We start from the raw sequence: 25,315 nt of genomic DNA, 5'->3' as shown, positions 1-25,315 counted from the left end.
GCTCAGCCTGCTCTCTTGTAGAACCCAGGAGCACCAGCCCAAAGGTGGTACCACCCACAAGGGGCCCTCCCCCCTTGATCACTAATTGAGAAAATGCCCCACAGCTGGATCTCATGGAGGCACTTCCCCAACTGAAGCTCCATTCTCTGTGATGACTCCAGCCTGTGTCAAGTTGACACACAAAACTAGCCAGTACATGTACCTACAGAGATATTTATCTCCATAGAAGGGGGGATTTAAGGATATAAAATATTGAGGCTTTTGATCTTAATTTATAGGTTGAAAGCAGGACATGGTGAAGAAGCACTGTCTCAATGGCTAATACTTGTTTAATTGCTTTAATTGCTCATAATTGTTTTAATTATCAAAATACATGTGTCTATGAGTTATTAAAATTCTTCTGGGAGAGAGGTCAAGCTATACCTTTAATGATTTCCAGTTGCTGAACCAAGCACATGTTATTTTGGGAGACACTCTGTATTGGGCTTGACAGGAAAGGAGAAAAGACTCTGGACCCCTTCCAGTGATATGGATCAGATATAACAGGGGACGCCCCCTTGAAGATCTGGAAAAATTCGAGAAGATCAAACAAGACAGGTAACTTTATCTGCTAATTCCTCAGCATGGGAACAGCCCAGTAACACTCTTAGGCATAAAAATGTCTCTGGCTAAAACTTTAGCTAAAATAAGACAATATTTTTTTTTTAGATTTAGAGCTTTAGATTCAGAGATTTAGATTTATTAACAATAATTATGCCCCTATGTAACCTCAGAACCTTTCTAGTACCTATCTAAAAGCAACAGTGCTTCCTGATAAATATTTCCATATACTCTGTCCTTCCTAATCTCTTGTCCCCAGTATTCTATTCTCGGGCTTCTTTGAGAACAAGCTGAGAGCAGTGCTTTCACTTCTGGGCAAGGAGGTGAGATCTCCACTTTCTCTCCTGAGTGAGACCTTTCAGCACTTGTGTTTAACTTAATGACTATTGATGATAGTCTCCAGCGCTGTTATAGCATCTTAAATGGCAGGTCTTCATTGTACTTTAGGATTGAAAATGGTTCCAAAGTATGTAAGCATCACAATTTCTTTGTGTGGTCAACAGCCGATAAACACAAAACCGGTTCTTTCTTGGGTTCTGTAACAAGGACTGTTGCAGAAAACATAAGAAAACTTATATCTCTTTTACATATTGACTTTTCCCTTGAAATATAACAGTAGAAGGATAGTTGGATCATATGGAAGTTCTATTTTTAACATGTTAAGTAGCCTCCACTCTCAAGACAATAAATCTTGTTGATTATGGAATCCTTAAGAGGCATTGTGCCCTCCTTCATATGACATGAATGAAGGTTTATATATATATTCTTCAAAACCTCAGAAGAGCATAGAATCTGACATTTAATCATTTCTTTTTTTTCTTTTTTTTATTCGATATATTTTTATTTACATTTCAAATAATCTCCCCTTTTCTAGACCCCCATTCCCGAAAGTCCCATCAGCCCCCTTCCCTCCCTCTGTTTTTCCACCCAACCCTTCCCACTTCCCTGTTCTGGTTTTGTCTTATACTGCTTCACTGAGTCTTTCCAGAACAAGGGGCCACTCCTCCATTCTTCTTGTACCTCATTTGATGTGTGGATTATGTTTTGGGTATTCCAGTTTTCTAGGTTAGTATCCACTTATTAGTGAGTGCATACCAAGATTCATCTTTTGAGTCTGGGTTACCTCACTTAGTATGATGTTCTCCAGCTCCATCCATTTGCCTAAGAATTTCACGAATTCATTGTTTCTAATGACTGAATAGTACTCCATTGTGTATATATACCACATTTTTTGCATCCACTATTCTGTTGGGGGATACCTGGGTTCTTTCCAGCTTCTGACAATTATAAATAGGGCTGCTATGAACATAGTAGAGCATGTATCCTTATTACATGCTGGGGAATCCTCTGGGTATATATCCAGGAGTGGAATAGCAGGATCTTCTGGAAGTGAGGTTCCCAGTTTTCTGAGGAACCGCCAGACTGATTTCCTGAGTGGTTGTACCAATTTGCAACCCCACCAGCAGTGGAGGAGTGTTCCTCTTTCTCCATATCCTTGCCAACACCTGCTGTCTCCTGAGTTTGTAATCTTAGCCATTCTGACTGGTGTAAGGGGAAATCTCAGGGTTGTTTTGATTTGCATTTCCCGAATGACTAATGAAGTTGAGCATTTCAAGATGCTTCTCCACCATCCGAAGTTCTTCAGGTGAAAATTCTTTGTTTAACTCGGTACTCCATTTTTTAATAGGGTTATTTGGTTTTCTGGAGTCTAACTTCTTGAGTTCTTTATATATCTTGGATATTAGCCCTCTATCTGATGTAGGGTTGGTGAAGATCTTTTCCCAATTTGTTGGTTGCCGATTTGCCCTTTTGATGGTGTCCTTTGCCTTACAGAAACTTTGTAATTTTATGAGGTCCCATTTGTCAATTCTTGATCTTAGAGCATAAGTTATTAGTGTTCTATTCAGGAACTTTCTCCCTGTACCGATGTCCTCAAGGGTCTTCCCCAGTTTCTTTTCTATTAGCTTCAGAGTGTCTGGCTTTATGTGGAGGTCCTTGATCCATTTGGAGTTGATCTTAGTACAAGGAGACAAGGATGGATCAATTCACAGTCTTCTGCATGCTGACCTCCAGTTGACCCAGCACCATTTGTTGAAAAGGCTATCTTTTTTCCATTGGATGTTTTCTGCCCCTTTGTCGAGGATCAAGTGGCCATAGTTGTGTGGGTTCATTTCTGGATCTTCAATCCTGTTCCATTGATCCACCTGCTTGTCACTGTACCAATACCATGCAGTTTTTAAACTATTGCTCTGTAGTATTGCTTGAGGTCAGGGATACTGATACCCCCAGAATTTCTTTTATTGTTGAGAATAGTTTTAGCTATCCTGGGTGTTTTGTTATTCCAGATGAATTTGAGGATTGCTCTTCCTAACTCTGTGAAGAATTGAGTTGGGATTTTGATGGGTATTGTGTTGAATCTGTATATTGCTTTTGGCAAAATGGCCATTTTAACTATATTAATCCTGCTGATCCTTGAGCATGGGAGGTTTTTCCATTTTTTGAGGTCTTCTTCCACTTCCTTCTTCATAATCTTGAAGTTCTTGTCATACAGATCTTTCACATGTTTGGTAAGAGTCACCCCAAGGTACTTTATACTGTTTGTGGCTATTGTGAAGGGTGTCATTTCTCTAATTTCTTTCTCAGCCTGCTTATCCTTTGAGTATAGGAAGGCTACTGATTTGCTTGAGTTGATTTTATAACCTGCCACTTTGCTGAAGTTGTTTATCAGCTGTAGGAGTTCTCTAGTGGAGTTTTTTGGGTCACTTAGGTAGACTATCAGATCATCTGCAAATAATGATAGTTTGACTTCTTCCTTTCCAATTTGTATCCCTTTGACCTCCTTATGCTGTCTAATTGCCCGAGCTAGTACCGCAAGTACAATATTGAAAAGATAAGGAGAAAGGGGGCAGCCCTGTCTAGTCCCTGATTTTAGTGGGATTGCTTCAAGTTTCTCTCCATTTAGTTTGATGCTGGCTACCGGTTTGCTGTATATTGCTTTTACTATGTTTAGGTATGGGCCTTGAATTCCTGTTCTTTCCAAGACTTTTAGAATGAAAGGATGTTGAATTTGTGTGGACAATAAAAAATTAGGATTATTTTCAGTAGTATAAGAAAGCAAACACATGATAAGTATCTATTCACATATCTCTATTGCTATCTATCGATATCATTTGTGTTAAGTGAGATAATTAGTATATAAATCCAGAACTGTTTCCTCAGGAAACATTATATCATTATTTCCTCAGGATTGAAACACTCTAGGATTCTCTCCTAGAGGGAGGTAAATATGGTCCTAGGAGGGTAATAAAATTTACAATGCTCAGGCCATACCTGAAATTTACAACAGTCACAAGCCTCACTCTTCATGGATATATCAGAAATAATAATTCTAGGAAGAGAACTCTAATATACCTAGCTGCCTAAAATTGTACAGGATAATTTGAGGCTTTCATTTGTTACTTGTCATTCTATTGTGTGTTTTCTGGTGACACAATTGTCTTTCACTCACCTGTTCTCCGTATTCACTAAATTAGATTTACTACACAAGGAAGGCAACATCATGACCAACACTTCCCAAAAGGTTTCATGAAATAATGCCAAGTAAAATACAAAATAAATAAATAATCTTAGTTTTGCAAGTTTTAGGTAAACATTAACATCCAGTGACTTAGTATCAATCTGCAAAGTTTATGAGATTCTCATTATTATAGAAGGATTAATCATTATGACCATATATACAGCTTTAGTCTTTCTAATGAAGATGCTGATAAAAAATTTATATTGAATTATATTGCTTTGGCCTTTTCTGCCATTTGTTACTTTATAATTCTTCATATATATATTCTATGTCTTGATAACTTTCTGATCACAGAATCCACATGCAAAACCAGTACACTTTCAAAACTGAATCTTTGCCACATCATTCTTTTTATTGTTTTTTTTATTCGATATATTTTTTATTTACATTTCAAATGATTTCCCTTTTCTGGTCCTCCACTCTCCGAAAGTCACATAAACCCTTACCTCCCCCTGTTCTCCCACCCACCCCTTCCCACTTGCCTGTTCTGGTTTTGCCCTATACTGCTACACTGAGTCTTTCCAGAACCAGGGGCCACTCCTCCGTTCTTCTTGTACCTCATTTGACGTGTGGATTATGTTTTGGGTATTCCAGTTTTCCAGGCTAATATCCACTTATTAGTGAGTGCATACCATGATTGATCTTTTGAGTCTGGGTTACCTCACTTAGTATGATGTTCTCCAGCTCCATCCATTTGCCTAAGAATTTCATGAATTCATTGTTTCTAATGGCTGAATAGTACTCCATTGTGTATATATACCACATTTTTTGCATCCATTCTTCTTTTGAGGGATACCTGGGTTTTTTCCAGCTTCTGGCTATTAATAAATAGGGCTGCTATGAACATAGTGGAGCATATATCCTTATTACATGGTGGGGAATCCTCTGGGCATATGCCCAGGAGTGGTATAGCAGGATCTTTCAGAAGTGAGGTGCCCAGTTTTCTGAGGAACCACCAGACTGATTTCCAGAGTGGTTGTACCAGTCAGAATGGCTAAGATTAAAAACTCAGGAGACAGCAGGTGTTGGCGAGGATGTGGAGAAAGAGGAACACTCACTGCTGGTGGGGTTGCAAATTCTAATAGGACATTTAAACAACGTAAGGATCTTTTTTCAAGATCCTTAGGTTGTATTCAAATTGGAATGTGACTTTAGAGGAAGGTTTTAGTCTACCAAATATGAGATCTAATCTAAGTTAATATAAGGATTGAACACATTGTCTCTCTGTATATTTGGGGATGGAAAAATATAAAGCAAGGTGACTACTGAGTCAGTCCTGTGATCATTTCTGTATACAGGGAAATCAGGATTTATCGATAATCAGTTTTAGATGAAGAAAGGAATTGATGGAGTTCTATGTTTTTGGTTCATGAAATGAGGTACAATATATCCTTACTTTGAGAGAAACAAATTTAGCACATAAAATAAAAAACACTTTCCAAGGAAAGATGAAGAATAAGAAGCTGAATATATATGTGAAACTCTGGGTAGAAGCAATTAGTAGTTATTTGCATATAAATGATATTTAAATCCAATGAACCGAGGAAAAGAGAAAGTTCCAATAAATGACAAGAAACAATAATGAAATGTGAATAAGGAACTTAGTTCACAGCCTTTCCAAGCCTTAGAAATGAGGAAGAAGAAGAATTTTTAAGGGAAAATATTGACAGATTAATACACAAATATGTAAATTAATTAACTACAAATGAAAGAATCTAAGATAAAACAAGTCTTTTGTAAATATTTATACAAAATATACTTATAAGTATTTGTCTCATAATTATTCAAAGTTATTTATTGGAATATTACTCTTCATTTCAAATGAAGCAAAGAATATGAACAATGTTTTCCATAAGCAGCAGTCATAAAACCCAGGAAAATGTACATTTTGTAAGTTATAAGGGAAATATAAAAACAATAGTGATATTTTTCATTAGTGAGTAAAATGATTTTGCTTAAATAAGAACATTCAAAGCTTGTAAGTTTTTGGTGAAACGAATATAATTGAACACAGCTGTTTGTTCTGAAGCGAACAATGCATAGTGGAAGACAATATGTTCATCGTATTGAACTCAGTAACTCTACCTTTGGGAATATTTAAACTGAAACCATAATTACTCAGAAGAAGGCTATTTATGTAAAGAAACAGATTTTTCATCACGCTATCTTGCTACTTTAAGAAACTGGAGAAAATCAATATAATTACATATAGAAATGTGGTCAAATTAAGTATTGTGTTTGCAAGTGGGTAAATGCTTTTAAATCACACACACACACAAATATTATACATAATCCATGGAAACCCATGGAAATAAGCAAAGTGTAATAGGCTTTTAGGAGATTAAATGAATGGTATCATGCTCTTCTGAATGTCGGGTGGATTTTGGGTTTTGTTTCAGTTATGCTTTGCTTTGTTTTTGGTCTTTTGTCAATGTTAAAAATTCTATAGGATTGATTTTCTACTTCTTTCTGTATGTAGCTCTGCCATTTTAACCAATTACCACTTGAGGCAAATGGCTATGAGTTAAAGTGACATCACCATTGAAAGGTTTTCATTTGTGCCACATCACACTCAAAATCATGACTTGTAATATCCAACAAATCAGGGATAAAGGGGTAGCTACGTGAGACCTGGAGGTGACAAAATAAATGACTAAGCTAACTGATTCCCAAAGTACTGTTTTTATTATTATTAGAGGTTATTCATTAGAATGTTACTCTTCATTTTAAGTACAGCAGGAAAATGTGTGAAGTAGGTAGGTTTGAGACAAAGACATAGGAAATTTGAAAAAGCCTGAGCATATAAGAAAAGACACTTTAACCTTTGTCCCTATGTTTCATAATAAGCTATATATAAGCCTTACTTAGTATAGAAAACCTGGAAAGCTCACTGACCTAGTTTTTTCTTTTGGGGGTGGGCGGTGGGATGATAATGGTTTCAGAAACAGAACTAAGAAATCTCTTTTTGTCCCCACTTAAAATACATTTGAATATTTAAATAAAATCACTCAAATATCTGACACCTCTCTTTTTATTCTCCTTTACATATGTCTCTAACCTATCATTTCAAGGTACTGATATCCATTAATATATGAACAAACTTGTAACACCATGTTACTGGCCGTGAAATTGGACTAATAGACTAGTGTGGTTAGAGTGACATGACTCCTACAGGCTCAGAGATTTGAAAGTTTGGTACGAGTTGGTGGAAGTGCTTGAGAAGGTGTTGGAGGTGTGGCCTTGTCCTAGAGGGTATGTCACTAGGGATAAGCTTATCATGGTCGAAAGACTTGTGTCACTCCCACTGTGCTTTCTACCTCCTTTACTATTTGAATGTGATTTTTCAGCTATTCTTGTTGGCATGCCTTTGCTCTGCTATCATGTATTATATATAACCTTTTGGTAAGCCCTATTAAGCACATTCTTTAAAAAGTAGCCTTGGTCACAGTAAGTTACCACAACAATAGAAAAATCACCAAGACAACTCGTTTTCTGTGAGTCATACATTTATGCTAAAGAAAATGATCATTAATGAAAGGTTTAATACCCACAGTGAACATAGAAAGGAATACTCTATTTTGTAAGATTTCTTTTCAGAACATCACCCCTTAAATCACAGCACAAAAGATAGTACAGCCTCAAAAGTGGCATTATGCTCAGGACTAGAGATATTTCTATGTGGGACATTTCAGCACAAACAAAAGAAGAGTCATATTGAACATTACTTTCCCACTGCAGGTGGAGTTAACTCTTTCTATATGCGCATTTGACAAAGTCGGAGTTAAGTTTCTACAAGGATCTAATGATTGCTGAGATGGCAAGATAAGTATTGTTTTCCACTGTATTGTTTACAAACTAAATAATGGGTAACCAAGGTCATTTAAGACAGCAGCAACAAGTCAGTCACTACCAAATAGGTAAACCAAGTGCCAAAATAAAATAAAATAAAATAAATCCCTTATTCTCAAATACTACACAGAAGCTGTGACTCGGAAGAATCTCAAGATGGTATGTAATGGGTGCCCAGTTTCCTACTGCACTCTAGTTGAACCCTTTCGATTGAAACAGCAGCTGTATAGCTGCATGTTGAATTAGAGGACTATTGGAAAGCGCTAGTATGCACAAGTAGAGAGTGGTCAAATAAATCCTGGATCTAAAAACAGAAGTAGAAACAACTAAGAAATCACAAAGGGAGACAACTTTGGAGATAGAAAATATTGAGAAGAAATCAGGGGCCATAGATGCAAATATAAACAACAGAATACAAGAGATGGAAGAAAGAATCTCAGATGCCGAAGATACCATAGAAACCATTGACTCAACAGTCAAAGAAAATGCAAAATGCAAAAAGCTTGTATCGCAGAACATCCAGGAAATCCAGGATACAATGAGAAGACAAAACCTAAGGATTATAGGTATAGATGAGAGTGAAGATTTACAACTGAAAGGGCCAGCAAATATCTTCAACAAAAGTGTGGAAGAAAACTTTCCCAACTTAAAGAGAGAGTTGCCCATGAATATACAAGGAGCCTACAGGACTCCAAACAGACTGGACCTGAGCAGAAATACCTCTCGCCACATAATAATTAAAACCCCAAATGCACTAAACAAAGAAAGAATATTAAAGGCAGTAAGAGAAAAAGGCCAAGTAACATATAAAGGAAGACCTATCAGAATCACACCAGACTTCTCACCAGAGACCATGAAAGCTATAAGATCCTGGGAAGATCTCATGCAGACTCTAAGAGAACACAAATGTCAGCCCAGACTACTATACCCAGCAAAACTCTCAATCACAATAGATGGAGAAACCAAGACATTCCATGACAAAGCCAAATTTACACAATATCTTTCCACAAACCCAGCTCTGCAAAGAATAATAGGAGGAAAACTCCAATACAAGGAGGGAAACTACACCCTGGAAAAAAGCAAGATAGTAACCTTCCTTCATCAAACCCAAAAGAAGATAACCACTCAAATATAAAAATAACATCAAAAATGACAGGAAGTAATAATCACTATTCCTTAATATCTCTTACCATCAATGGACTCAATTCCCCAATAAAAACACACAGACTAACTGACGGGATAAGGAAACAGGACCCTACATTTTGCTGCATACAGGAAACACACCTAAATGTCAAAGACAAAAACTACCTTAGAGTAAAAGGCTGGAAGACAATTTTACAAACCAATGGTCTCGGGAAACGAGCCAGAGTAGCCATTCTAATATCAGATAAAATTGAATTTCAACCTAAAGTCATCAAAAGAGACACTGAGGGACACTTCTTGCTGGTCAAAGGAAAATCCACCAAGAAGAACTTTCAATTCTGAACATCTATGCGCCAAATGCAAGGGCACCCTCATTCATAAAAGAAACTTTACTAAAGCTCAAAGCACACATTTCACCTAACACAATAATTGTGGGGGGCTTCAACACTCAACTCTCCTCAATGGACCGATCAGGAAAACAGAAACTAAACAGGGACACAGTGAAACTAATTGAAGCTTTGGGCCAATTAGATTTAACAGATATATAGAGAACATTTTATCCTAAAGCAAAAGAATATACCTTTTTCTCAGCACCTCATGGCACCTTCTCCAAAATCGACCATATAATTGGTCACAAGACAGACCTCAACAAATATAAGAAGATCGAACTAATCCCATGCCCCTATTGGATCACTATGGAGTAAAAGTGGTCTTCAATAGCAACAAAAACAACAGAAAACTCACATACACATGGAAACTGAACAATATTCTACTCAATGATACCTTGGTCAAGGAAGAAATAAAGAAAGAAATTAAAGACTTTTTAGAACTTAATGAAAATGAAGGCACAACATACCCAAATCTATGGGACACAATGAAAGCAGTGCTAAGAGGAAAACTCATAGCCCTGAGTGCCTCCAAAAAGAAAATGGAGAGAGCATACACTAGCAGCTTAACAACACACCTGAAAGCCCTGGAACAAAAAGAAGCTAATCATTTCATTATTAGAAATTTTGACTAGAGATATGTCTTCTCCTGACAATACCCCCTTTACTGTTCAACAAAGTCAAAGAAAATCGCATTATCATTTCATTAGATGCTGAAAAAAGGTTTTGACAAAATACAACATCCTTTAATGTTAAAAATATTGGAGCCAGGCAGTGGTGGTGCACACCTTTAACCCTTGCTCATGGGAGGCAGAGGCAGGCAGATTTCTGAGTTCAAGGTCAACCTGGTCTACAAAGTGAGTTCCAGGGCTACACAGAGAAACCCTGTCTCGAAAAACAAAAACAAAAATAACAACAACAAAAAAATATTGGAGAGATGAGCAATTCAAGGCCCTTATCTTAACATAGTAAAAGCAACAAAGAAAACCATCAGCCAATATCAAATTAAATGGAGAGAAACTAGAAGCAATCCCACTAAAATTAGGGACAAGACAAGGCTGCCTGCTGAAGACAGCATCCCATGACATAGATGGTGCTGCTACCCTGTGAAGCAGGAGACCTGACATCAGAAATAAGAAGCTACCCACAGCTCCTTAGATGGAGACATCGCAGAAGCCTGTGGTCAGCTTGTTTGTAAAAATTGTTGTTCTCATTTCTCCTAACCTTAGCTCTGGACAAAGGCTGTGTAGATTTCATTTGTGTGTGACTGGTTCTCAGTTGGTCTTGGTGTACTTAATTATTCTATTGTATCTGACTTTCCTATTTCATTCTCCTTCTCTGGTGAATTCAGTGAAACTAGATATTCATTGATGTAATGATTCTTAATCAAAAATTGAGGCACAGGGGCACAGCACAACACTGTCCTAATGGCCCAGGTGCATGCTGTGAGCTCCATGTTGGAAACAATGTACAATGCACTATGTTGTAAACTGCACAGTGATAGTTTTGAATTATTGTTTGACTTGCAAAATAGTTTGAATAAATTAAGATAATGAAGCAGAGACAATATTGGGACCCCAAGAAAGGAAAAAGCTATTGAAGTTATGAAATGAGTTTTGTATAACATTTGGGAGTGGTTCCTTGGTCTCCTTTGGATATGTATGGTTAAGAAAATATAGAATACATAAAATCATAACTAGTAAAACTAAGTCAAAACTCTGGGACTCTTAAAAGAGTAATTGTGTATAACATGAAAAAGCAGAAAGCTAGTGGAATTGCTGAGTTGAGAAGTCTTTCTGGCCACTGCCTGATTTTCCCATGCTATTTATCATTAGAGCTTCACAGGAAAACGCATGTAGCTGACCTTGGAGCTTGAGCACTGAAGTACAGTGAGTCAAAGGTTAAAGTTTAAACAATGATACATTTGCCCTTATTATTATTTTGGCCATGGCCCTGGGAATAAGGGAAGCTTAAAGTGAGGAACAATTTCCGTTCTTGATTCTTTTTGTGGTGTGGTAATTCTTTTGAATTTGATTTGGCAATGATTACACAATGTCTTTTTTTCTACCTGCTTTTGGAGTAACAGTAAAAGACTAAGGCAAGTTAAAGACAAAGAGAATATGGAGTGTGGAGAGTGTCATGAGAGTGTGTGTGAGTGAAAAGAGAGTGGGTGGTGTATGTGTGTGTGTGTGAGTGTGTGAGTGTGTGAGTGTGTGAGTGTGTGTGTGTGAGTGTATGTGTGTGTGAGTGTGTGAGTGTGTGTGTGTGTGTGTGTGTGTGTTTGTGTGGTGTGTATAAGGTGTGTGTGAGGTGTGTCTGAGTAAGAGCAGAGCTCACAGAGGCGTAGGAATATGGGAGTTCAAGAAGAGAAAAGCAACAGAGAAAAGCAGAGTGCACAGGAATGCACTCAGACTGCGAAAGCGAGAGAGAGAGAGAGAGAGAGAGAGAGAGAGAAAACGCAACTTCAAGCCTTGAAATTTGCCAGTCAGCTTGTACCTGAAAAAGCTCAGTGTGTGTTTATTACGCACCTTCCAGATATATCTACTTCCAGTTAAGAACCCAGATCCTGTGTCCAGGCTGTACCCCAGCATTACGTGGTGTCCAGGTCATGGAAGTCAAAGGGAAGATTGGGTAATTCCCCCCTCTTATTTTCAATCCCCTACATGGGGAGCTGTGGTCCCTTTGGCCAAGGAAGTGTGGAGAAAGAATAGGTAGGAAGTGACAGTGTGACAGTTTCATAGTTTAATCATGGGTCAAGACATTTCTAGTGAAAGATCTACATATAAACAGGTTTTTCATGGGCTATTGCTTAAAACGGGACTCCACTTTGAAAAGCAGCAGTTCTCTGACTTTCTCTGCTTCATCTGTTCCGTGAGCCCTTGGCTTCCTGATGAAGGGAGCGTGGATGAGGCAGCATGGAAAGGGTGAGGAAGGACATGGAGACCGGGATTCTGGAACCGAGGATGAGGAGGATGAAGGACAAGATCCATAATGCAGTTGTTATGTTGTAGTTTGTGGTCAAACACACATTATCCCGTGCTGAAACAATGGACCGCACAGTTCCTCAGTTAGTTATGTTGTGGTTTGTGGTCAAACACGCATTATCCCGTGCTGAAACAATGGACCACGCAGTTCATCAGCAGGTTCTGTTTGCAGTACAGAAAATGTCACCGGAGAAGGTATTCTTCTATTGCGCAAACTGCTAAGAAAGAAACTGCTCAGAAATCAAAAACACCTCCTCCCCTGTGTAATGTAGAGTTGGTGGAGACTTCCGCTACTTTGGATGGTGACAAGGAGGTAGAGCCTTTAGATCCTGGAGATACATCTGAATTAGAAAAGGAGGCAGCTAAATATCATAATCCCTACTGTTCCCCCTTCAACAACCTCCATCTAAGCCTAAGAAAAGGGACAAGAAAAGCAGAAACCCCTCAGTCCTGTATTCTGCTAGTAGTGCAGAAGGCTAGAGAACAAAGTGAAAAGTTGATGCTTTTCCATAGTAAGTGTGAATGACAGAGCTCTAGAATGGAAACCCGTCTCCTTTAAACTTGTTAAGGAATTAAAAGAAAGTACTTCTAAATATGGCCCTACTTCACCTGATGACCTTTGCCTTGTGGAAAGTCTGGCAGGCACTTGGCTCACTCCTGCAGACTGGTTCAGCCTTGCCAGGTCCTGATTCACAGGGGGACAATTTCTCTTGTATAAATCTAATCAGGGAAGTCTTTTGAAGAGGAAATCTAGAGCGTGCAGGAGCCAGAGGGGGGTGGAGAACACTAAGGAAAGAAGACCCTTTAAACATAGCATGACCAACGCAGTCAAACTCTGAGAATGTGAGCCACTGTGCACAAGGTCTGCATTGCTCTACACCCAATGAAGTCAGAGAATTGAAAGAAAAGGACACATACACCGATTCTTAACTCAGAAGCAAATACTAAACCTCACAAAATAGTAGTAGGAGACTTTACACCCCACTCTCACAAATGGACAGGTCATGAAAGCAGAAACTAAACAGGGAGACAGTAAAACTAGCAAAAGTTATGAACTTAATAGATTTAACAGATATATACAGAACATTTCACCCTAAAACAAAAGAATATACCTTCCTCACAGCACCTCATGGTACCTTCTCCAAAACTGACAATATAATTTGGCACCCAAAAGATCTCAACAAATACAAGATCATTGAATTAATCCAACATATTGTATTGGAGCATGATGGATTAAGTCTGGTCTTCAACAATAGTGAAAACATCAGAAAGCCCCAACAGAGGTGGAAGCTGAACAACTCTCTACTCAATGACAAACTGGTAAGGGAAGAAATAAAGAAATATAAAAAAAATTCAAGACTTTTAGAATTTAACTAAAGTGAAGGCACAACATACCCGAACTTATGGGATGCAGTAAAAGCATGCTAAGAGGGAAACTCATTGCTTGCAGTGCCTCCATAAAGAAATTGGAGAGATCATACATTAGCAGTTTTAAAGCACATCTGAAAGATCTAGAAAAAAAAAGAAGCAAATAGACCCAAGAGGAGTGGATGGCAGACATAATGAAACCCAGGGCTGAAATCAACCAAGTAGTCACAAAGAGCGCTAGAAAAAGGATCAACAAAACCAGGAGCTGGTTCTCTGAGAAAATCAAAAAGATAGAGAGAACTATAGACAGACTAACCAGAGGCCAGAGACAGTGTTCACTTTAACAAAATCAGAAATGAGAAGGAGACATAACAGCAGAAACTGAGGAAATCCAAAAGATGATCATATTCTACTACAAAAGCCTATACTGAAAATAAACCTGGAAAACTTAGATAAAATGGTGAATTTTCTAGAAAGATACCAGGTACCAAAGTTAAATCAGGATCAGATAAACCATCTAAGCAATTCCATAACTCCTAAGGAAATAGAAGCAATCATTAACAGTATTGCAACTTAAAAAAAAAAAAAACCTGCTCAGAGTCAGATGGTATTAGTGTAGAATTCTATCAGACCTTCAAAGAAGACCTAATATCAATTATTCTCAAACTCTTCCACAAACTAGAAACAGAGGGAACATTACTCAATTCTTTTATGGTTCCACAGTTATGCTGATACCCAAACCACACAAAAACTTAAGGAGAACTTCAGACCAATTTCCCTTATGAAAATAAATGCAAAAATCTTCATAAAATTCTCAGAAACCGAACCCAAGAAAACATCAAAATAATCATTCACCATCATCAAGTAGGCTTCATCCCAGAGACACAGGGATGGTTCAGTATATGGAAACCCATCAATGTAATCCACTATATAAACAAACTAAAAGAAAATCACATTAGATACTGAAAAAATGCCTTTAACAAAATAGAACTCCGTTCATGTTAAAACTATCGAAGACCCTGTGTACTTCTCCCCTTTCTCCTCCCACACCTGATCCTGCCTGCTCTTTTATCTTCCTCTAACCCTCCCACATCGCTCCCTACCATAATTATTTTGTTCCCCCTTCTGATTAGGACTGAATCATTCACACTTTGGTCTTTATTCTTCTTGAGCTTCACATGGTCTGTAAGTTATATCATGGATATTCTAAGCTTTGGGGCTAATGTACACTTATCAGTGAGCACATAACATGTGTGTTCTTTCCTGACTAGGTTACCTCACTTAGAATGATATTTTCTAGTTGCATACATTTACCCGGGAATTTCATGAAATCGTCAATGTTTTTTCAACGCAAATCTTATTTTTATTAGATAACATCTTTATTTCCATTTCAAAAGTTATCCCCTATCCTGGTTTCTCCTCCGCAAACACCCTATCCCATGCCTCCTCCCCCTGCTCACCAACCCACCCACTCCCAGTTCCCTGTCCTGGAATTCCCCAATAATGGAGCATGAACCTTCTCAGGACCAAGGGCCTCTCCTCCCTCTGATGTCCCACATGATCATCGACTGCTACATATGCAGCTGAATTTATGGGTCCTTTCATGTTGGTGGTGGTTTAGTCCCTGGGAGCTCTGAGGGTACTGGTTGGTATATATTGTTGTTCCTCCAATGGGGCTGCAAGCTCCTTCAGCACCTTGGGTTCTTTCTCTAGCTCCTCCATTTGGGATCTTGTGCCCAGTCCAATGGTTGGTTGAGAGCATCCACCCCTGTATTTGTCAAGTACTGGCAGAGCCTCTCAGGAGACAGCTATATCAGGCTCCTATCAGCACGTGCTTGTTGGCATCCACTATAGTATCTGGTTTTGTGATTGTATATGGGATGGATCCCCAGGTGGGCAGTCCCTAGGTGATCATTCCGTCAGTCTCTGCTCCACATTTTGCCTCTGTATGTCCTCCCATGGGTATTTTGTTCCCCTTTCTAAGGATGAAAGTATCCACACTTTGGTCTTCCTTCCTCCTGAGCTTTATTTTGTCTGTGAATTGTATCTTGGGTATTCCGAGTTTCTGAGCTAATATCCACTTATCAGTGAGCACATACCATGTGTGTTCTTTTATGATTGGGTTACCTCACTCAGGATGATATTTTCTAGTTCCATTCCTTTGCTTAAAATTTTCATGAATTTGTTGTTTTTAATAGCCAAGTAGTACTCCATTGTGTAAATGTACCATATTTTTCTGTATTCATTTCTGTTGAGGGACATCTGGGTTCTCTCCAGCTTCTGGCTATTATGAATGAGGCTACTATGAACATAGTGAAACATGTGTCCTTGTTACATGTTGGAGCATCTTCTGGGTTTATGCCCAGGAGTAGTATAGCTGGGTCCTCAGGAAGTACTATATCCAGTTTTCTGAGGAACTGCCAAACTGATTTCCAGAGTGGTTTTACCAGCTAGCAAGCCCACCAATAATGGAGGAGTTTTCCCATTTCTCCACATCCTTGCTAGCATCTGCTGTCACCTGAGCTTATGATCTTAGCCATTGTATTCTGGCTGGTGTGAGGTAGAATCTCAGGGTTGTTTTGATATGCATTTCCCTGATTACTTAAGGATGTTGAACATTTCTTAAGGTGCTTCTCAGTAATTTGGTATTCCTCAGTTGAGAATTCTTTGTTTATCTTTGTATCCCACTTTTTAATAGGGTTATTTGGCTCTTTGGAGTCTACCTTCTTGAGTTCTTTGTATATCTTGGATATTAACCCTCTGTCGGATGTAGGGTTGGTAAAGATCTTTTCCCAATTTGTTGGTTGCCATTTTGTCTTTTTGACAGTGTCCTTTGCCTTACAGAAGCTTTGCAATTTTAGGAGGTCCCATTTGTCAATTCTTATCTTAGAACATAAGCTATTAGTGCTCTGTTCCGGAAAATTCCCCTGTGCCCATGTACTGGAGGCTTTTCCTCACTTCATTTTCTACTAGTTTCAATGTATCTGGTTTTATGTGTAGGTCCTTGATCCACTTGGACTTGAGCTTAGTACAAGGAGATTAGAATGGATTGATTTGCATCCTTCTACATGCAAACTGCCTGTTGAAACAGCACCATTCATTGAAAATGCTGTCTTTTTCTACTGAATGGTTTTACCTCCTTTGTGAAATATCAAGTGACCAAAGGTGTGTGGATTCATTTCTGGGTCTTCAATTCTAATCCACTGATCTACCTGGCTGTCATTGTACCAATTCCATGCAGTTTTTGTCACTATTGCTTTGTGGCACAGCTTGAAGTGATTGCCCCAGAAATGCGTTTATTGTTGAGAATAATTTTCGCTATTCTGGGTTTTTTGCTATGCCAGATGAATTTGCAAATTGTTCTAACTCTATGAAGAATTAATTTGGAATTTTGATGGGGATTGCATTGAATCTGTAGATTGCTTTTGGCAAGATAGCTAGTTTTACTATATTAATCCTGCCAATTCATGAGCATGGGAGCTCTTTCCATCTTCTGAGATCTTCTTTGATTTCTTTCTTCAGAGACTTGAAATTGTCATACAGATGTTTCGCTTGCTTTGTTAGAGTCGCACTAAGGTATTTTAAATTATTCGTGACTATTGTGAAGGGTATCATTTCCCTAATTTCTTATTCAGCCTGTTTATCCTTTGTGTACAGGAAGGCCACTGATTTGTTTGACTTAATTTTATATCCAACCAATTTGCTGAAGTTGTTCATCAACTTTAGTTCTCTGGTGGAATTTTTGGGGTCACTTAAGTATACTATCATATCATCTGCAAATAGTGATACTTTGGCTTCTTCCTTTCCAAATTGTATCCATTTGACCGCCTTTTGTTGACTAATTGCTCTGGCTAGGATTTCAAGTACTATATTAAATAGGTATGGAGAGAGCAGCCTTGTCTAGACCCCGATTTTAGTGGGATTGCTTCAGGTTTCTCTTCATTTAGTTTGATGTTTGCTACTGGTTTGCTGTATGTTGTTCTTCCTATGTTTAGGAATGAACCTTACATTCCTGATCTTTCCAAGACTTTTATCATGAAGAGGTGTTGGATTTTGTCAAATGCTTTCTCAGCATCTAGTGAAATGATCATGTGTTTTTTTTTTTCCTTTGAGCAGTGGATTATGCTGATGGATTTCCCTATATTAAACCATCCCTGCATCCCTAGAATGAAGCCTATTTGATCATGATAGATAATTGTTTTGATGTGTTTGTGGTTTCAGTTTGCAAGAATTCAGTGAGCATTTTGCATCTATAATCATAAGGAAATTTTGTGTGAAGTTCTCTTTCTTTTTTGGGGTCTTTGTGCAGTTTAGGTGTCAGAGTAATTGTGGCTACATAAAATGAATTGGGTAGTGTTCCTTCCATTTCTAATTAGGGGATAATTTGCAAAGTATTGGTATTAGGTTTTCTTTAAAGGTCTGATACAATTCTGCATTAAACCTGTCTGGTCCTGGGAGACTATTAATGACTGCTTCTATTTCTTTTGGGGTTATGAGACTGATTAGATCATTTATCTGATCCTTATTTAACTTTGGTATTTGATATCTGACTAGAAAATTGTCCATTTCATCCAGATATTCCAGTTTTGTTGAGTATGGGCTTTTTTAGTTGGATAGGATGATGTTTTAAATTTCCTCAGTTTCTGCTGTTTTGTCTCCTATTTCATTTCTGATTTTGTTGATTTGGATACTGTCTCAGTTGCCTCTGGTTAGTTTGGCTAGGGGTTTATCTATATTTTCAGAAGTGATTAGGCAAGTATCCTCAGGATATACCCTGGGGATTGTAGGAGATAAACTGACATGTACCATCTTAGACTCTCTGGTGACTTTATCCATTAATTTTCTTACCATTAGCCTCAACCACTCTCTTCACCTAAACAGAAGAGTTTTAGACTGTCACCATCACATAGTTTTCAAGTCTTACTTCATGGTGTATTAGAAAATGAGTCATGATCTACCTCAAAGCAAATGGACATTGGAATAACCCAAGGACATATGAGTTAACACAGGCTTCTGCTGCTTGATTTGTCAAACTAAAATGTCCTTGTCCAAGAATAGGAAAATGCAGGACTTGAGATAACATGCTGATTGGCTTTCTGATGTCAGCACAAGTTTGCAACAGTGAATGTATATAGTGTAATGCAGCTCCAAATGTATATAGTGTAATGCAGCTCCTGGAAATACACCTAACAAATCTCTTGATCTCCCTGGTAGTACACTTCTCCACAACACCAATTCTGAACTTAGATTTCCCCAAAGAAAGCAAGGAAACTTGTTCTAACTTCTGCTGTACTCGCTCTGCTCTGACAAACTCTTGGGACTTGGGATTACCAGAAGGAAAGCATATTGATTTGCACTGGGGATACATGTGTTTTCTTTTAGAGGTATTCTAGAATCTGTATAAAGATATGCCCAATAACAACACAGATGACACAGCAATGGACTCTCTGAGGGATGGCAGGACCAGTCATTGTCCCTTTATGGGCTCTGATATCTCGCCTCATTCAGCCATCTGCACAGCACTTTCTGGAAAATATGGGACTTCACCATTCCTTTGGATCTGTCTTAGGGAACAGATACACTGAAAAGATCTTCAACAGGAAAGGAAATCAGAGCTGTTTCTCCAGTACCTGACTAGGAGCGGGCCTTCATCCCTGTGAGTAAACCCCATCCTTGTGGTAGGTAAGATTCCTGCAGCTTTATGTTTCTGCTTAAAGTTCCCTTCTCCTTCCTACAGTCCAGTATATTCTGAAACCAACATTAATCATTAGAAGGAATGTTTTTGTCTCCACAGTTTACCTAATTTTGTCAATGATTTCTCTAGGCAAAAGAAATGTCTATGTCATGGTGCAGCACTCATCTGAAAATGTCTTTTAATGTGACTTCCATATGTGATATGACAGATTTTTAGTTGTTGGATAAAAGCTTATTGTTTTTATAAAAATCAACATAAACCATGTAAGTTGGAGACTAAACAGGAGCATTCAAAATCTGAGTTTTAAAAAAATGTCTGTATGCAAAGACTTTAACAGAGGTGACAGTAATTTTTTTTTATTGTTATTGATAAAAGCTAGACATTTATCCAGTATAATTCCAGCACCAGATTCATAAGAAATACAGTTAAAATGTGAACATTTGTGAATCAGTGATATGCCTGGGTCTCTCAGTTTTCTCCACATAGGGAGATCCACATAGATGTTACATGTGTATATCAATAATGTTCTTTATAAACAGAAAGCTATTGACTTTTTCACAAGTATTTTGTATTCTAAACAATTATGAGTACTATAAAATTATTTCAACACAGGTTGGATTGTTGTAAGGAAACATTTTTATAACATTCTATATAAAGATCTTGATTCAAGTTCTTATATAAAGTAACAATATTATTTTTTATTATCATTTGTTAAAATTATTTATATATTTTTAGTTTATATGCACTGGTATTTTGACAGCATGTATGAATGTGAAGGTGCCAGGTCCCTGGAATTGGAGTTACATACAGTTATAAGGGTCACATGGATGCTGGCGATGGAGTGCGGGTCCTCTGCAAGAGGAGCCAGTGTTCTTCACCACTGACCCATGTCCCCATCTCTCAATTATATTTTGGAATATTTAATCATCTTGTGAATATGATTGTTCTGCCTGTTTGTTTGATCAAAAATACATAAATACAGTTCCTCAAATATGAGCAGACTAGAGCCATCTCTCCAACAACAAATTAGTATATTTTATCACATTGTTATGAAAGATAATATTGAATTCCAATGGAGCAAAAATGCACTCATGTCTACAGATGTTCATGTATACACATACAGAGCCCATGATGTGTAGACTTATATGTTTATGTTGTTGACCAATATAGATAGAGTTGCATCCCATGCAAAATTTCATCATGATGGAAAGGAAGCAAAATAAGTGTAAATTAAATATTCTTTTTTTTCAGAGAAAACTCCTGTAGTGACAAAGCAGGGCTACATTCTTGAGATAAAAGACTCCAAAATGAAAACCTCAAATAATTGGGAAGACTCTTGAAGACAACAGTGTCCTGCCTGATCCAGTGAAGCCATCTCCATGTTGTCTCAAAATAAAACCCTGAAAACTACAGAAGAAGTGGCTCTTCAGATACCTTTGCTTTGCCAGGCTGGGGTTGGGACTGTGGGCGACATTCTTGTGTTTCTTCATAATTTCTCTCCAATTTCGGCTGACTCTCATCTGAGGCCCATTCATGTCATTCTATCAAACTTAGCTGTGGCCAATGTTTTCATTCTCCTCTTGACATTTCCAAACCATATTACAGTTTTGGCTCCAAGGAAGCCTCCAACTGACCTCACATGTAAACTTTCATACTTCTTTCACATGGTGGCTCGAAGCACAAACATGTGTTCTACCTGTGCCCTGAGCACATACCGGTTTGTCACTCTTGTTCCTGGTAATTGGGCTAGGGTCATGCTCAGAGAAATATCCCCCAAGGTCATGAGATATTCTTGTTACAGTTGCTGGTTTTTCAGTGTCTTAAATAATGCGTACATTCCAATGAATGCCAGTGGTCCACAGAAGACACACAATGGCACTGATTCTAAAGGTAAGTGGGTCTGCTCCCTCTCTGATGTCAGTGTTGGCATGAGCTTCTTGCGGTTTGCCCAGGACATTTTATTCATCAGCATCATGATCTGGACCAGTTTCTCTATGGTGATTCACCTGAACAGACACCACCAGAGAATGCACTATATACACAACCACAATCAGAAGCTCAGAGCCTGTGCTGAGACCAGAGCATCCCACACTACAGTCATGCTGGTGGTCACATTTGTGACCTTTTATCTTCTAGACTGTATTTGTCCTTTCTTTCACATTTCTTTTGTGAACACTCGTTTCTGTTTGAGGCATGTTAAAGAAGTTCTGACTGTAAGCTTCCCCACCATTTCTCCCTTGCTGTTGATCTTTAGGGATCATAAGAGTCCTTGTTGAAGACCCTTCATGGTGGGGCTGCAAAGCCATGTGACCAGGGTAGCAAGTCTGGAGCAAGAGTGAGGTCAAGATGTGTCCAACCCATGAGAATCTAAGCCTGAGACTGGAATGAGTAGGACTGTTCCCTCCTCTCCAGAGATGGACCCTTGTATGTAGCCTATACAACATCCACGTCTGTCACACAATATAGTCGTGGATCCTGGTGGCCAGGTTTTGCATTAAACTTCCTATCTCCTTATTAAGACAAGCCCAGCTACCAGTTGGAGTTCTTCTTCACATAACCGAAGAATTTCAAGCACCTCAGCCTCTGGCAGTGATGTATACTCAACCCCAAACACTCCCCACACACCAGTGTTTAACAGCCGTTCTTCACCCCTAATAAAGAGAGCTAATTCACTATAAATTGTCTCCAGAGAAGGTTGTTTATCCTGAAGTCACATTGGCTGAGATCCTGTTAAACCACCTACCAGGCTAAGCTTCAGTGCTTCAGGTAAAGCAGGTGGGCTGTGGTACCATCATATCCCAAGGGCAGAGCAGACTTGGGACAGAAACTGGCTCACAATGAGGATCCAACAGGATCTCTGGTTCAAGCAGGACTAGATGAGTTCATCCCAACCTTTGATATCATCCCAAAGGCCCAAGGCCCCCATAATCTGAGGTCCCACAGGCTGATTTTTCTATTTTGTTTTGATTTATGCGATCAAGTCTGGTTGGAAAGGACATGGAAAGGACAACTGAGATCATCCAGCCATGGTGCTCCCCAAACCTCTGCCTGAACCCCAAAGTCCACGTGGGTATTGGCAAAAACCTTCTAACTTTTTCTCCTCAAAAGGGGGGAAAAAACAGTTACACAGCAGCCAACAAGCACTGCTAGGGTAGTTACCTGAACTCTTAAACCTGCAGTCAGGTGATGTTTTGGTACACTATGGAATCCCCTCATAGCTGCAAGACTTCTGAAATATTCTCTGGATCAGGTGTTTCTTTTCCTTTTCTATCATGGGAAATATCTCATCATAAAAAAAAAATCATGCAGATTATGAAATCAAACTCCTGTATAATAAAACTAACTTCAAAGAAAACTCCCCTCTTTTGTGGATGGAATTCATGAAACAGCACCATTTATTGTCATGGGGAACTCTTACAACTGATTCACAGATCCAGTTCGTTTACCTGACTTGGCACAGTGATAGCTAAGAAGGGATCCATCCTTCCACCTTTTGCTTTTCATAGCTATTAGGGATGTCTTTGAACACTGTGTGATGATGTGTCTCTGTCCTTCTATGCCTAAGAATACATTAATATTTTTTTAAATAAATAGCCCATGACCTCTATCTATCAAAGAGCAGATTTGTAAGGTGGGACTTCTGCACAGAGGGAGGAAGTCTGAGAAAGAGTCTGGTGTAGGGAGATTTGCTTCTAAGACACTCAGGAAGTCTTACAGCAAAATAGAGGAGAGGAAACTAGCCATGTGTCAGATTAGTATAAATGTGATAACTGAATTATGAGCTAGCAGAAACAAGCCAACTTAAGGAAGGATTCTCTTCCCCTACTTGAACACAGGCTTTCCTGAGGTCATGGACAAAGAGCTAATGCAGAGTGGCCACAAGGGGGCAGTACACCATCACTTTCTAACTGGCTGCAAGGCCAGCAAAATTCTTGACTTCCTTATTGGCAAAGTTTGGGGACCCCATGCCCTCAAAACTTCCTCCCCACCTCCTGCTAAGGGACTATCAGGGAACAGGGAACACTCAACTACACAGTGCCTCCAAAAGGGCCAGCAGGGAGTGCTGGCTGCACAGCTCTTCAGCGCCTCCCACAGGGCAGGCGGGAAGTGCTTACTTCACAGCTCCTCAGTGCTGTGCACCAGGGACAAACTCAATCCTCAGGCCGACCCCAGATATGAGCCACAGGAAATAATTACTGCACATATAGATGCCCATTTTCTTCTCTGTCACAGAGGGGACTTCTGATTCACGGGGAATATGTGGTTGTTATGAGCTGCCAAGTCACTTTTCTCAGAGTTGAGTATTAAGATTTGGGGGGCGGGGGGATGGTGTATGTTTTTAAAGAGTGTCAGTCATTCTACACTGGCCTCAAACTCTGTGCAGAGGATGATGTTGAGTGTCTGGTCCTCTTGTTTCTACCCTTCAATCCTGGGTTTCTGGCCATAAGCCACCTCATTTGATTTGATGCTGGCCTAGAACCCATGGCCTCCTGCATGCTACTGACACTGAGCTATATCACTAATCCTGGTGTTATTGTATGGCTAAATGTGAGTCAGGTTAAATCACCCAAGGAGTGAGGGCACTAAACCTTGATACATCAGGAATGAAGCCCCATCTCGCCACTCTCCTCTGCTGCGTGTGTGGGCTCAGGCTTGCAGTGGCTTGTGCCTTCTCTTCCGTCCATCGTGATGCATAGAGAAGTTAGATGAGGTTAGCTCCACAGCTGCTAGTCAGAACACACCTTCTTACCTGGGCAAGAACAAGCAGTGTGCACACACTCAAAGGAATGGAAGCAACCTTCAGATGTGTCCAGCTGAGTGCAGGCTCCAGGTAGAGACCTGAAGCTGACGCGAGGCTGGACCCCAGCAGCACAGCAGGTTGCTGCCCATCAGAAGGGTCTCTAGTTTGACCCTGGTCACAACACCCATCATCCTCACACAGTGTGGAACTTGGTGCAGAGTCTGAGGTCCTGGTGACAAGGGGAATGGTAGCCTAGAAGGAAGAAGCATAAAGAGGCAGGAGGTGAGGAACTAGAGGGTAGAATTGGTGGAGAGAGAGGGCACAGCTGCCCCTGGAGTCACCCCACAGCTGTGGATTTCATAAGCTTTGCTCTGAGTTAGGTCTGAGGACTCAAGTCATGTGACCTATGATGGCTTTGGCAGGGGAATGGGTGTGGGTGGGGGATTGTAAAAGGTTGGCAGTAGGCTGCTCTGTAGAGGACTCCCTCAGAGACACTGCAGGCCTCATTCTCAACCTGGGAACCCATTTTAGGGAAGGTGGGACAGGCTGGCTAGGGAGGCTTCTCTAAGGAGAGATCATAAAGAATACCATATTCACTGCGAGAAACAGAGAGCAAAGGGCAGATAGATGCACCCTGTAGATGCACTCTGATGTTTACCCAGGCTGGAGGAGAGGACACAGGGCTACTGTTCTGCAGACAGCTCTGGGGCACTTTTGCACCTCAGCCCACTCCACTGAGCATGACCCTGTGAAAAGCCCAACCTGCCTGCCTGGGATTTTACCTGGACAGATCTGTGCTGCTGTGCACATGACTTCCTGTGCAGGATGCGCCTGTGACCACACTGGCTCCTGGACATCTGGCCTGGCTTCCCTGAGGCGCTATCTGATTCTCAGCCAGACTGACCCCACCCATGACTCACAAGCCATGGAGCTGGGGCTTGTCCTCTTCCAGACTTAAAAGCAGAACAAAAC

General features: G+C 39.5%; 1 protein-coding gene across 1 annotated transcript; it reads left to right on the top strand.

Moving 5' to 3' along the window:
* Positions 1 to 20,981: 20,981 nt before the first annotated feature.
* Positions 20,982 to 21,878, top strand: LOC127676175 (vomeronasal type-1 receptor 4-like). Its single transcript, XM_052172129.1, has one exon. The coding sequence runs from the start codon at positions 20,982 to 20,984 to the stop codon at positions 21,876 to 21,878; it is 897 nt and encodes a 298-aa protein (XP_052028089.1).
* The last annotated feature ends 3,437 nt before the right edge of the window (positions 21,879 to 25,315 follow it).

This window comes from Apodemus sylvaticus, unplaced genomic scaffold, assembly GCF_947179515.1.
Source record: "Apodemus sylvaticus unplaced genomic scaffold, mApoSyl1.1 scaffold_227, whole genome shotgun sequence".
Taxonomy (NCBI): domain Eukaryota; kingdom Metazoa; phylum Chordata; class Mammalia; order Rodentia; family Muridae; genus Apodemus; species Apodemus sylvaticus.
This window is presented reverse-complemented; position numbering and strand designations above follow the sequence as displayed.

What these genes read in the sequence shown, in the direction of transcription:
- LOC127676175 (XM_052172129.1), top strand. Translation starts at nt 20,982, where the DNA reads ATGTTGTCTCAAAATAAAACCCTGAAAACTACAGAAGAAGTGGCTCTT.